The sequence below is a fragment of the Montipora capricornis genome, chromosome 12, assembly GCF_036669925.1.
Source record: "Montipora capricornis isolate CH-2021 chromosome 12, ASM3666992v2, whole genome shotgun sequence".
Taxonomy (NCBI): domain Eukaryota; kingdom Metazoa; phylum Cnidaria; class Anthozoa; order Scleractinia; family Acroporidae; genus Montipora; species Montipora capricornis.
Window position 1 is genome coordinate 13,164,864 of NC_090894.1, and position 14,608 is coordinate 13,179,471.

A 14,608-nucleotide genomic window follows, 5' to 3' on the forward strand; every position below is an offset into this window, starting at 1 on the left:
CATGAGCTGGCTCACAGGAGCCTTTGATTATTTTTAACGTACGTACATTTGAAATCCAATTTTGCGCGACCCCCTTCCCGCCAAAAGCATTACATAAAAGCAAACTAAGAAAAATAAATCTGCAAAAGAATGATGCCGTTCTTGTCGGACCATTACGCATTCTTCTTCATACACCACTAGTTAAAGAATGTAAGCAAACTTTACCACCAGAAAAAACCCATAAATGGAAATAAGAAAATATCCTCTTTTTTTTTGTTTCTTTTTTTTTGTTGTTGTTGTTGTTGTTGTTGTTTTCTTCTTTTTCTTTCTTTTTTTTTTTCTTTCAAACCTTTATTACAGTACAATGCAATTAATAAATGACATTACAGTAGAAACGTTGCTTACAATAAAGTTAATTGATACAGCCATGGCTCTTACATCACTAACGCTACTTGTACAACGAAAAACATCTTTAATTAAGTACATTTAGAGGAAAGAAAATATCATAGTTTCACCTCCATTAAAAAAAAAAAAATGAAACTTGAAGACCCAAGGTTATTTCCTTCAGTAACGCATATTCTTTAACAGCGCAATATCCCCTTACATGTCCATACAGAAATTTTTTTCGCAAAGCCGAAAATTCTCTGATAACTGCAACTTTCTTTGAACACACACCTTGTTCTCACATGTGAGCCACTGCTTGTTAAACATCGTCACTGTGTTTATCATACACGGCCTTTTCGCCCATAAGCCAAAGACTATTTTCTTCAGGTTATTATAAGATATTCTCGATACAATATGATTTACGCCGCAGTAGTGTTCAACTGTGCTTTTACGGGATCTCTTGAAGATCGATTGCAATGTTGTATTTGGTGAGTGTTCTTTTTGTAAAAGAACGTGGAATTCTGTCACCTTTAAAGAAAACGTATTTTGACACAAAAAAAATTATTGCTGCTATAGCCTCATTACTATGCTCAAACCAATTAGTTTGAATTGTGGCCATTCCGGCTGCAAAACCTGCTTTGAGGAAATGACCACATCCAGAAATCCTCAAAATGCCCGATATGTCGGACATAATTTAATGTTCTAACGTTGTGTCAACGTTACACTCGACAACATAACAAGGGATTTACCCAAAAGATGTCTGAGCAGCGGTTGCAGTTAGAGGGGGCGCTATGAAGATGCTCAACAACACCATAAAGACTGCCCAAAACTGGAAATAGAGTGTGAAAATAAAGGCTGCCAACACGTGTTCGCCAGTGAACACATGGCCACTCACGCTGCATCGTGTCAGAAAAGGAAAATTCACTGCCCAGATTGCAGCATGGGTGTGACTTCAGACAGCCTCCTGGCTCACCAAACAACACGGTGTTACCACACAGTAACGTAGTGCCCGCTAAACTGTGGAAAAACATTACCTCGGTGAGTTTTTTATTCATAAAATATTTTGTGCCCTGCGATGATCATTCATTCATATCTTCATGTAGTTTGCAATGTTGGGTTACTACTTCCACTGGGCATTCACGTCTGTGATTTTCACGCGAGTGCTACACGCTTGATCTTGTCTGTCAAAACATTTGTGTAATTTCTCCCTGTTGGACTGCTGGTTAGCGGGTCGAAATTAAAGGCGAAAATTATCCGTCTTAAAAAAGTTTTTTTCAACGTAAAAATTTCTCTATTCGCAGCAGATGATTAATAAATATCTCAGGGGATCTTAGTTTGTTGGCCGTTACAGTTATTTTAGGTCGAATTGGTCCAGAATTAGTGAAGTTGTATATACATACCCATTTGTAGGAGCCACATCAACCTGCACTTCCAAAGATGCCCGAACAAAGCCTGTTAATGCGAGGTTCCGGGCTGTAGGCGCATAGTGATGCGCAAAGATATGACTGTACTTCTGCCATTCCTCACTTCAGTCTACACTCGGGAGAAGTCTTACTACTACGCCGGCTCATACCCATGAAGTTCAGTTTACATTGTCTCGCCGTTTGATGGCTCAATTGTTTTAACGTATTTCATATTTTGGGGGGCTTTTCGAAGTTTACATTAATCACATAAGTCATTTCTTACAACCAACAATTAAGACAATTAATATCTAAGTAAAAAGAAAACAAACAAACAAACAAGAAAGAGAGAGAGAGGGAGAGATACTAAAAAGGTTGTGACGATGAAAAGCGAAATATGACGAAGTTCTGGTGAACAGGCTTGAAAAATGAAAACTAGCCTGTGTATTGTAGGCGCGCGGAATAAAGTTTTTGCGACGGAGCCGCTAGTCGCGAGCGGCGAAGCGGTATTTCAAAGTCCTTCTCCCCATTCTGCTCGTTCCGTGCATCCAAGTTACGTTAAGTAAAGTTAAAATTGTTGTACTTTATTCGTGACTTCCATCTATTGAGTTATTTCAGTTGCTTTCGTTCTGTGTAACATTCGTACAAATTCAATGCAAATATTCACTTACTACTCTGAAACCATCTTCTCAGGACAGCAATACTGCCACAACCTTCAAAGAGAGGAATGTTGTATCCCTCGTATGGATGGTGTTGAATTTTCCCGCAATTCTGGCCAGGCAAAGTCCTGTTTCTAATGAATCCATAACTAGGCATCTGTTTTCGTTCGATTGAGACAGATGGAGGGGTGTCATCAACCCACAAATAGATTTGTTCCTGCAACTAGTGTCGAGTGTCAACACTGTTAAGGTATGAAAGAATCACAGAATCACCTTACTGGCTAAAGATTGTATCTGAGAGATAAAAGAAAATTGGAACCGATTTGCGTAATTAATATATTTCAGGTCAGTTAAAATTTCTCAACTGAGTTTTTGGTGATAAGTTGACCGCAATCGCTCATGAATTTATTGCAAATTTAGCTTGACAACACATGTATCATGTTGAAATCTACAACGCACAATAGTTAATACCCAGGGACCGGTGACTCAAAGCCTGGTTAGCACTAACCGTTGGTTAAGAAGTATCAAAACCTATAGGTTTCCATGGTATTTAACGCTAGTTAGAGAGCAACCCGAGCCAGGTCTCTTGGCTAAGCACATTTCATTATAGTTAGCAGGTTCAGTGCAGCCAAAACAATTGCCAATAATTCATCGCAGTGGGGGATACCATGAGACCCCGCCATCAAAAAATTCAAGACAATACTGAAAAGTAATAAAAGCGCACTACTTAATAAAATTCTTATTCGTATGTCTTTGTTTATATCAGGATTGTGATACCTGGATCACAACGTCAACAGAGCGTTCTGCATCTTGGCCATGCTACCCTAAAAGAAGGAGAGGTGTGGGGTAGGAGCATGGCCAACATCAACAGACGGGTGGATTGAGATGGCAAACTAATAATAAAAATTCTTAACGTAGCCCAGTTGACAGTTATGGGTAAAAAACACTGCCAAGTTACTGCACTACCTCGCGTACGCAATGCGTGCTTATTTTAAAAAAAATCCCGAAAATCTCGAAAAATTTTCCCCCAAAAATCCCGTATCCTTATAGTTTTTTACCTAAATATCCCGTATCCGGAAAACCCCCAATAGGCCTTCGTTGTTCGCATTCGCAAATTTAGTAACATTAATAATAAGAGGTTTACAATACACATCTTACAGATTTATCTTTCTGGTAATCTCTCGCCATTTCCCGAAGTTTACCCGTAGTTGAAGTTCACTGTAACTGGACAATTTGTGTTAACTGTTTGTGCATCCCACGGATAGGCCCTTATAGGCGTCTTGTTCAATGTTATATCTACAATTGTAGTTAAAATGTTTTTAAACTAGTTCAATTGTATATTAGAAATCCGAACGTTTTCCAAACTACAATAGGTCATCATCATCACTATTCAAGCTTTAGCCTTGAAAATTACTTCAATTTTAATTTTTCCTTTCCTACACACAATTTTCATGAATATTAGACAGAGAAAAGTTAAAATTGAACTGCTTTGAAAATTTTTCAACCAAGAAGAGAAAGAAACTACAGCACATTCACTACTGACGAGCAAGATGCACTTTAAGACATGCGCAATGCCGCTAGCACCTTGCCCACACCCCTTTTGCTTTTCCAAGGATACCCATGTCGTTCTTGTCCTTACACGTCGAAGCTTTTAGCTAAAACGCATATGCAACGGGGCTGTGAAACAAGTTTCAGCAAGCGTTACACCGTGCAACATAGAAGGTCGAAACTTGTTAGGGAACGTTGAAACTGGTCTCGAAATGTTGTTGCCAGAGTTGCGGGTTCTGATTGGCTTAGGTGGCGTACCGTAACAAGACCGAGCGAGACCAGCGACCGACCGAGCGAGACTTCTGAAAACGGGACAGGACATCAGGGGAGGATTTGGGAGGGGGAAAGAGGGGGCCGTACCCTCCCCCCTTTTCCCAGTACAGTATTTAAAGAGCTTTTGTAACCAACCGACTTCCAAGTGATACAGGTGATACGCGCATTAGGCGGTTTTACTTAAGATAATGATTACATCCGTTTCAGAGCTTTTCTTATTTCAAATACATTTTGCCTTGATAGATATACATCACTAACCTGAATTGTTCGGATAGAAGGCATGTGGGGGTGGGGAGAGGGGGGTGTGCTCTCGACGCAATTTCTTCGCAGTGTGCTAAACTGGTGGTTTAGAGAGGGAGGCACGACCCAGCACCAGGGCGAAGAGTGACCAAGAAAAGGCCACCCGTCAACAGACTCACCCAACGCCAAGACGTTGGTTCACCCCAGAAAAACGGCCAGGGCACGCAAACACAACACAAAACCAGAACTTAAATATGAACAACCAAAGCATCATTTTGTAAAGAAGCCACCACACCACGTTCACCCCACTGACGGACAAAATAACGACGACAGCGATCAGACAGGAAACGACGGAAAAACAAAGGGAGATTAAACCGAACCGGAGTCTTCACACGTTCCATAACATCAACAGCCGAGGGACGAACACCCCTAAAACGAAAATCATTCCGAGCCCCCAAAATACAACATTTGCAGACAGTCAACATATAAACAAAAACCCGAGGAACCACAGACAACTCATCAGCCGAGAAACCAAAAAGCGCATGACGAACCAAGATAGAAGGACAAAGAGGAGAAGCCAAGAACATAAGAGTTTGAAGCCACGACAAAACACTGACAGCCAGAGGACAGTGAAAAAACAAATGTTGAAGAGACTCGACAGGAGCAGAACAAAAACAAGCCGTAGAAAGAGCATGCCCAAAGTCAGCAAGCCTCTCGGCCGTGTAAAGGACCCCGTGTGAAGTTTTCCAACATAAATCAATAACAGGACGATCCAAATCAAAAAAGAAAAGCTGACGCCAAGTACAAGACCAATAGAGAGAACCAAACAAAGGAAAGAATTTCTCCTCACAATGAGGAGAAACAGCATTTTCAGACAAAAGAAACAAATAAGCAGACTTCGTAGACATAGCAGAAACAGGACAAAAATCAATACCCGAACCAATACCCAAAGAAGACGCAGTAAGGGATCCTTTACACGCCCGCCAAGCAGTCAACAGAGAACGATAAAACGGAGGCAGAGAATCCGGCGAAAAACAAAGTGGAGCAGAAAAAACGAGATGCGGAGGAGCGGCAAGCCGAGAAGAAAACCAAAAAACCATGAAAGAGACCCAAGAAGACGGAGAAGAAACAAAACGATGAACCCACTGAACATGAAGAGCCATAACCTTACACTGAAAATCCACAACAGAGAACCCAACCAAACAAGAAGGCTGAACCACAACACGACGAGCGACCAAATGCCGCTTACCGCTCCAGAAAAACTTAAAAATTAACGTATTTAATTCCATACTGATCCACCGGGGAACATGGATAAGAGAGGCCACGTACCACACACGGGAAAGGGCCACGGGAAGAGACAGACCAGAAATAACCCTATTAGAACGTATACTACAAGCAAGTACCTCAGCCACTAAAACATAAAGGAGGGGGGACAGGGGACATCCCTGCCTCACCCCACGAGACAACTTAAAAGAATTGGAAATATAACCATTAACATTAACACAACTACTCACATTATTGTAAAATAAATTAACCCACCCAACAAACGACTGCCCAAAACCCATAGCATATAAGGTAGAACGAAGGAACGTCCAATCAACCCTGTCGAATGCCTCTTCTTGATCAAGCGAAAGGAGAGCAGCAGGAGCACCAGAAGAAGAACAGAAATCAACAACGTCACGAAGAAAAGCAACATTTTCACCAATAAAACGGCCAGGAACACCACAAGATTGATCTTTATCAACAACCAAATGAATAACCTTAAGAAGACGAGCAGCAATAGAAACGAGAAGCGATTTTGTAATCGACATTCAACAGGGAGATTGGACGCCAGTTTTTGGGATCAAGACGATCCCCTTTCTTAAACGATAAAGTTATGATATCTCGGCGCTGAGAGCGAGACAAAGAGCCCAAACCAAAAGCAGAATTCAAAACACAAACTAAATCAAAACCCAAAACATGCCAAAATTTTAAAAAGAATTCCATGGGAAGGCCATCACAACCAGGAGCTTTACCACGGGCCACGCCCTGAAGAGCCGCAAAACACTCCTCCTGGCTGAGAAGACCCTCGCACACCTCACTATCATCATACGGAAGAACTGAAGAAATGTTGGAAAAAAGCTCAGCACGAGCATTAGAGTCACAAGGAGCAGCTGAGAAAAGATCCGAATAGAAAGAACGAAAAACATCACACAACCCATCCTTATCCGCCACCAGCGTACCATCACTAGCTCTCAGCGCCGAGATATTACGGTCAGTGCCGTTTTTCTTTTCGAGCCGGAAGAAGTATGAAGCAGAGGAGGACTCACCCTCCTCCACCCACCTCGACCGGGCACGAACTTGAGCACCACGAGCAACCTCCAAATCAAGAGCACGAGGACGAGACAGAGTAGAAAGATAAACACGAAGAAAGGAAAGACGACCAGAATCGATATGACTTTTTAGATGAGCAGCAAGACTAGACAAAATATTACGTTCAACTACTTTACATTTACCACGATCTTTACAATAATTTATACTTAAACGTTTAATATGGGATTTGCCGCTGTCCCACCACCTAGTAGGGGAAGAAAAAGAAGACTGACGAGACTGCCAATAGGACCAGAAAGTTGAGATGAGGTCAATATACTCGGCCTCATCCAGAACAGATCGATTGAGCTTCCACAACCCCGGACCCGGAGGAACGGAGTTGGGGAGAGCCCATGAGAAAGAAATAGCACAATAATTGGAAAAAGGACACGGCAGAATGTCTACAGAAGACACATAAGGCACCCAAGCGTACGGACAACCGATGAGGTCAATGCGCGATGCAAGGGCCCCATCGGGCCGGAACCAGGTGAAAGCAGAATCATTTGGGTGCCTTTCACACCAAATATCAACCACACAACAATCCGAAAACATAGCCATCAACAACGCAGAACTTTCCCGAGAGACATCAAAAGGACAAGACCCACGGCGATCCCGAACACGGTCCAGGACTGTGTTGAAATCGCCGCACAAAAGAGTAGGAACAGCAAGATCAATAGAGTCAACACAACGAACCAAAAAAGCGTCACGATCCGGATTACGATTAGGAGCATAAATGGAAGCAACACGGAAAACAGAACCACGAAGACCAAACTCAACCAAAACAAAACGACCCTCGAACTCGCAAACAACAGACCGACACTCCAAAACCGAACGATACAAAACAACCACACTACGAGAATGATTTGTACCAAAAGAACCAGCACACAAATAACCAAACCGAGAAAACCAAGAAAGAAGATCATCATTAGAGACTGCGTGGGTCTCCTGTAGACAAACTACTGAAGGCGAGAGATGGGACAACCACTGGAAAAAACCCAGGCGCTTGTCACCATCTCTCAACCCATTAACGTTAACAGAAATTACCGTGAGAGCCATAGTATAACAAAAAAGTAATGACAAACCCATGACGAAAAACAAAAAGGTGGCGAGACAACGGCTAAATTAACGGCGCCTAGCAGGGCCATGCGAGGAAGTACGACGACGGGACCTATCAGGATCCGGGCTTAGAGGAGGCCTCTCATCCCCGGAACGGGACCGGGAACGAGAGGTCGCACGGAGAGCCAACCCCGGGCCAGAACGAGTACTGACCCGGGGAGGAAGAGGAACGGTAAACGGAGGCGAGGGCTGGGAAGAGTCCCCAACCCGCCCTGAACCAAGATCATCAGCAGAAGACGGCAGGGACGCCTTCAACTTTTGCACCATAGCCACTGTTTCCTCCTTGGACACAAGAGGGGGCAGAAACTCCCCCGAACCACCTCGCGTAACCTTGACCGGGATTCTCGACCGCAAAGGCCTAGAATCGGAATTCAAAGAGGCCGAGCCGTCACCAGCCGAGCCCACAGTCACAAACAAGGGGCTGCCCCTTGTACCAAACACGACAATTCACTCCATCAATAACTATGTTCCCAGGAATGTCGTGCTTGCCCACCATGCGCACAAGGCGAGTACCCGTATACACCCCAGGGACATTCGACCACCGCTGGTGACGAACTTCCTTTATATCCCCAAAAAATTTCAAAGCTCCCCTAACCCGGCCATTATCCCCCTCAAACGGAAACAAATAAACCATGACAAACGTGATGGTAGTCGAGACAACAACGTCACAACGGACGTCACCGAAAGAGATAAACCCGGCCTCCTCATAGGTCTTCTTGTAGGCAGGGTCGATAAAAGAAATGCGGATGATCGCCCCTGGACAGACCTGGATTGAATCCACCAGGCCAGCCAGAGAGTTAGCAATGATGCCGGCGACCCCGGCATGGGAAGTCCCAGCCGGGAAAGCGGACTTAATGATAATAGTGCGCGTATTGCGCGGAACCATTATGAAAATATGTTTTCAAAGTCAACCAATTACAGTATAATATATTAAACTAATTAAAGATTAAACCTTAAGCAGCTGCTACAGGACTACTATTAATAATAAATTATTTTCAGCACTATAAATCACACTAATTCCAATATTATCTCACTTAAATAGTAAGATGTAGGATAAGACAACAAACAAACAATTATGGACAACCAATATGGATAATAAATTCACAACTAATAGATAGATATGAAACAGCCACTTGCCCAAGAAGTAGCTAATCAAGTATTTATATGTAAGGTCGAATATTTTATACAGTCCACACTAATTTATAGGGGCCACACAAATTATTCGAACAACCGAGAAAGAAACCCCTTGAAACAAAACGCCCAAAGGGAAACCACGCAAAAAGTAAGTAACTAATGTATTAACAATTTAATATCACACTAAATAAATTGTATAAGCCAAAAACCCAATTAACCCCTTAAAAAAACTTGCTTAAGAGGCAACCACAAAGCAAAAACCACACTAGAAAATTCTCAAACCACACAAGAAACCAAGAAGCTAGGACACACCAAAGACAGTACGTACTAAATGAAGTACCAAATACAACAAAAAACAAAAGACGGACTCAAAGAGCCCTGAAAGCGAGGAAAAGAAAAAACCAAAAAAGACTCGGCTTACCCCGGGTTACCGCAGAACGCGGAGCATTAGTCCCCGGGAGGGTCACCGGAAAAAGAAAACCAAAAAGACAAAGAAAAACTACAACAAAGACCTTACCACACTCCAAAATATGAAAATGAAAACCACACTCCAAAAAATGAAAAAGGGTCCAGGCCACACTCCAAATGGAACGTCTCCCAGCAAGAATGAAGGCTTACTGTGCAGGGTTTGACTTTTAACAGCCAAACCCGCGTCAGGTTGGTATGACTACAAAACCGTTGATGGACTTACTCGCACGGCTTGAATATTTACATTCCCCTCCATGTGGTATGTCGCTGGGTAGACCCTATATGCACACAATGACGAAAAAGGTCACCAGATGATCATTATTGGGTGATCAGCATCATACAACAGAGCGAAGCTCCAATTAATAGTATGCAGTTGATAAGGACAAACACCTGGAATTCTATGCCCTACTCTTTGCAAATATATAGTGTGTGAGTTCTTTAACGTCCCAAGAAGTCTAGAAACAAGAAAGCGGTGTGAGACGGCGCCTAAGGCTTATCGCTTTTATTCCGCGAGAAAACTTGAAAGCCTAACGATTTGCAGATGTAAAGGCAGCAATTTGTTCTCCATAGTTATTTTAAGACCCTAAGTGTCGGTTTGGCCGCGGTTGGAACCAACGCCCTCCTGCATCCTTGACCGATGCAGTATACAATTGATACCGACTGGTGAGGAAAACGAAGATCGAAGACCATTAATAATCTCTAGTAAGCTGTCGAAGGTTCTTTGGCATGGAAAACTGCGAAGGGCCAACCTATTTTTACCATGGGCAGTACTGATCACTTTAATAATAGGAAGGAAACCTTGGCTTACCAGGTCTGTGGTTGGTAAGCACTTCTTTAACATGATTAACTCAGGGGCAAAATGGTTAACTGTGCGGAGCTTAAATGTTTGTCCCCGTGAGGCGATTTACAGGAGCGTTTAGTACTTTCAACAAGTAAGTGAGGGCTTCAAAAATTGACGTAAATTTTCCCAGTGTTTGAGGACTGTAATTTGGAAATGACCTAATACTAGGCTGTTAAATGCCATCTCGTTAGTCCGACTCGAAAATTCACTTACTTGCTTTGTAAGAGCCATGTCGACAACAGATCACTTGATGCCTCAAAACTGGACCAAAAGTCGAGTTAATCTTTGCAGTTCACAGCATCGCTGTCCAAACTCAACTGAATGTAGTGTTAGGGTGGAGCAACTCAACTAAACAAGTTAATCTGGATCTCGACTAAGTGGAAATATGGTTTCCACTGACAAATCCACGTGATTTACAGCAATGCGGTTTTCCAAAGGCTTCATTAGATCTGTTACGTAATTGTGAGCTCTGAAGTTATATAATAAAGCATCCCCAACTTTAATCGACTGATCAGTGTAACTGCTTTTTCTTCATTTTTAAAAGTAATTTTGCTTCTACTGTGTCCTTTGATGAAATCTCGACCACGGTTATAAGTTTTTGGCGTCTATCATTGACTTGATTTACGTTAATTGTTAATTTCAGTTTACAGTGTCCCCAATTAGTGCTCCAGAGTGGTTACCGTGGATCGCGAATTCTGACACTCTGGATCGGAAGAAGAATGAAAATCATGTTTTCAGTCGTGGCGTCTTATTTTTTTCATGCTGCGCTCGCTATTAAAAACGCTTTTGGAGTAACAAAAAAGAGGGTTCGTGAGGTCCCATGGTTTCACAATCCAAGTGTTTCCAATACATCTGGCAACAGAAATAGCTTCCAGCTAAGAAATGTAATGCAAAGAGTTCAATGACCAAGTACAAAAATCCTATGGAGAAAAAGCCATAAGACTTTTTCCGCTTCCCCAGGCAAGCTGAGAACTCCCGCCTTGGCCAAAGTTATTCTCTGTCCTTGTGTTTATTCCATTTCTAGGCCTGACGAGTTAACATATCGCCTCAAATCGCACTTTAACTCTGTTTGTAGATACCGCACTCTTGACCTTCGTCAGAATTAAATATAGCTCCCCTTAATTGGCGTCTACGGTTGGGTTCCACTGCTTAATTAATTTTTTGCAAGACACGTTTATACATTGCAAGTTCAATGAAAAGACCAAGAAAAATACGACTGATTTTTCGATATTCGATAATTCCTATGTAGTTATAAGAAAGTGTAGATCACAGCACTCTTTGGACTGACAATATAGAGCTTATTCTACTTTTGTCTGCCCAACCAGGGTTTGCTTTTTTAATCCCTCGGGGCTCAGAGAGCGCGTTGTTGAAACTAATATAGCTCAAACAAAATACTGTGACCAATGATTGGTAGGTATTACGCTGATTGTTTGGGCGAAACCTCTTTTTTGTGTTTTGTCTGCACCTGACAATGACCTCTCAGAACACTCACTGGAAACATCAGTCAATTGGGTCTACAGTCGTAATTATCCAAACTAGATTTGCATCCGCAAACCGGTCAGTATAAAGTGTGGACTGCGGACCGGGTATAAAACGCGGGCTGAATACAAAACACTGTGAAAAAGACGCAGAGCAATGAAATAGCGATAGATTCACGACATGAATTGAAGTTTGACATAAGAATGGTGGGACAAAATGGTGTCCCAACGTTTTTCCGTAATTATTATAATTTATTTCAAGACCCCCAGCGTGATACAAGATAGGATGTGTGGATCGGTCACGAAATTTTAAGCCTTTGTTTGTTTCTTAGTTTTCCTTCGTTATTCCGTTTGTGTGTGGTGCTGATGTACAGAGGACTATTTATGGCTGTGTTTCCGACTTTGTAAACACGTTATTGGAGTGAGAGCCTTTGTTATTAAAGAAAATCAAGCAGATTGCTGGAAATTGGTTTACCGTCACATGTTTTGGATGAACTGAATTGGATTGGGGATGCAGGGATGGCGCAGTGGTGAGAGCACTCGCCCCCCATCAGTGTGGCCCGGGTTCGATTCACAGACTCCGCTTCATATTATGTGGGTTGACTTTGTTGGTTCTCTACTCTGCACCAAGAGGTTTTCTCCGGGTATTCCGCCGGTTTCCCCTTAGCCTCCGAGAGACCAGGCTCTCCGCAGAGAGAGAGCCTCTCTTCAAACACCAACATTTGACTTGATTTACGTTAATTGTTAATTTCAGTTTACAGTGTCCCCAATTAGTGCTCCAGTGCTAGAACGACTAGACACTTAAATGAAGTTCCTTTCCTTTTTATTCCCGAAGATTATCAACCCGTCACAAATGTTTCGCGCCATAACCCTACCATTAATTTTCATATCGCGGAAAAAAACCGCTCGTAAATCTGTTGGCAGTGCTTCGTATTTTTTCGATGCACAGCTCAAAATTTGACTAGAAAGAAAGCGTGTCGGTCTCAGGGTAAAAAAAACAAATTATTTTAATTTTCACTGCGAATGGAAAACTCGAAAACATGCAAGGCGCTTTTGTTGCTTACTGAAAAAGAAATTTCAACTACAGACAAGAAGACAGAATGTGCAAAGTTTGGATGACAGTGTTTTCAAGTGAAGCTGGAACTTTTGTCTCCTTCAAACGCTTGGTTTATTTTATAGTTAAATAACTACTCTATAAAATTACTCAGTTTAAGTTCGTGTCTCTCTTAAGTCTGCTCATAACTTCGGCTTCACACCTTTAAAGACCTTGACAGCATATTTTGTTGACTTTCTTGTACTTTCCGAAGCAGCATTTGCGACTAGCTTTTTAATGTCACTATCATTAGACTCCAGAAAACAATTATGTCAAAAGATCAATTTTGACACGACATATAAAATTGACCAGTCCCGACGTGTCAAGATTTTCTGGTTCTTGAAAATGCTTTCAGTGTGAATGTCAAATCCAGAAATATTAAGGATTCTTGATTTTATTGGGAAGTAGCCACAGGCGACAGAGGTATTTTAAAAAAGTCATCGACCTTTTTTTCTGTGACGTGACAGCGTCACATTGCAGGTTGTTCCTGGGAAACCTGGTCTTTGCATTTTAGCTGCGCCGAGAAAAAGGCGTGGCACTTGCAAGTTGCCATTGTACATTAACCCTTTTCTTTCCTTCTCAATCCTTTTTCTAGGGTACTCAGGTCTTCCCTTCTCCTTTTTAAACATCAATCTATGATTTGATTTCTTCGTACAGGCCTAGGGTCCCCAATTAGTGCCTCATTGTTAATAATAATAATAATAATAATAATAATAATAATAATAATAATAATAATAATAATAATAATAATAATAATTGCTGCCCGCACATGGCAGCCTCCTATTTCTGCCCTGATATCTCTGAAGGAGCGTTTGCCATTGGATGGAAAAGTAGGTAAAATGTTTCCTCCAGATGAAACAGCGAGTTTTCACATGTGTAAAACAAACTGTTTTGTGACATTTAACTTTAGTCCAAGTAAAAGGCAGAGGACGGATAAAACTATTTGGCCTTCTGTTTTAAAGATAACGTCGCCTTTAGGGTTAAAGGAACTAATATGCTTTAAGATATTCACAGTTGTATGTTGATCTTGAGAATATTTTTCGTCTTGCGCTAGTTGTTGAATTAAAAAAAGCCGTTGCCTAGATAGCGAAAGAAACAGCATTAAAGAAAGGAACTTAGAAACATAAATCCACTCAATCACAAATCACTGCTTCAGCAGGTTCTCACTCGTCCACTGACAGCAATGTCATAAGGATTTGAAATTTGACATAAGATCTGACGAACTAATTGCATTAATTGGTCATCCTCTGCAGCAATGAAACTAGATTGACAACAACGTGGAAATATGAAGAATTCAATTGTACCACTGTATATTGAGTTAAACTGCATCGAGACAGTTCTCAAGAACGTCCCTTTAAAATATATTCACTTCATTGTCATGATATGTAGCCAACCACACAGTTCTCCCGCATCTAGCAGTCAGTGATCCAATGAATGGAATCAAGTTTCTTGTGAGCATTTATTAGTGGATCAATGAATGTAAGGACAACAATTTTAAGTCGATTACTTTAACTGTGCTTTATTTCTACTGTCCTGGTTCGAACTACATTGTTATCAGGGTATTGCAATGAACTTTCGAAGAATCATATTTCTCACTCAGTGAAACAGTTTTTACATGCAGCAGCATGTTCTGTCAGTTGCCATGT

General features: G+C 41.7%; 2 protein-coding genes across 2 annotated transcripts in view; both read right to left on the bottom strand.

Annotated features, from left to right (window-relative positions):
- Window positions 1-4,731: 4,731 nt before the first annotated feature.
- LOC138027402 (uncharacterized) lies at window positions 4,732-6,048 on the bottom strand. Its single transcript, XM_068874977.1, has one exon. The coding sequence runs from the start codon at window positions 6,046-6,048 to the stop codon at window positions 4,732-4,734; it is 1,317 nt and encodes a 438-aa protein (XP_068731078.1).
- An 8,406-nt stretch (window positions 6,049-14,454) lies between these two features.
- The window catches only part of LOC138027306 (GFP-like fluorescent chromoprotein FP538), a 5,857-nt gene continuing 5,703 nt past the window's right edge, over window positions 14,455-14,608 (bottom strand). The window contains exon 5 of the mRNA XM_068874889.1: window positions 14,455-14,608. This exon is cut by the window's right edge and continues 91 nt beyond it. Coding sequence (XP_068730990.1) covers window positions 14,555-14,608 — 54 coding nt within the window. The 3' untranslated portion in view covers window positions 14,455-14,554.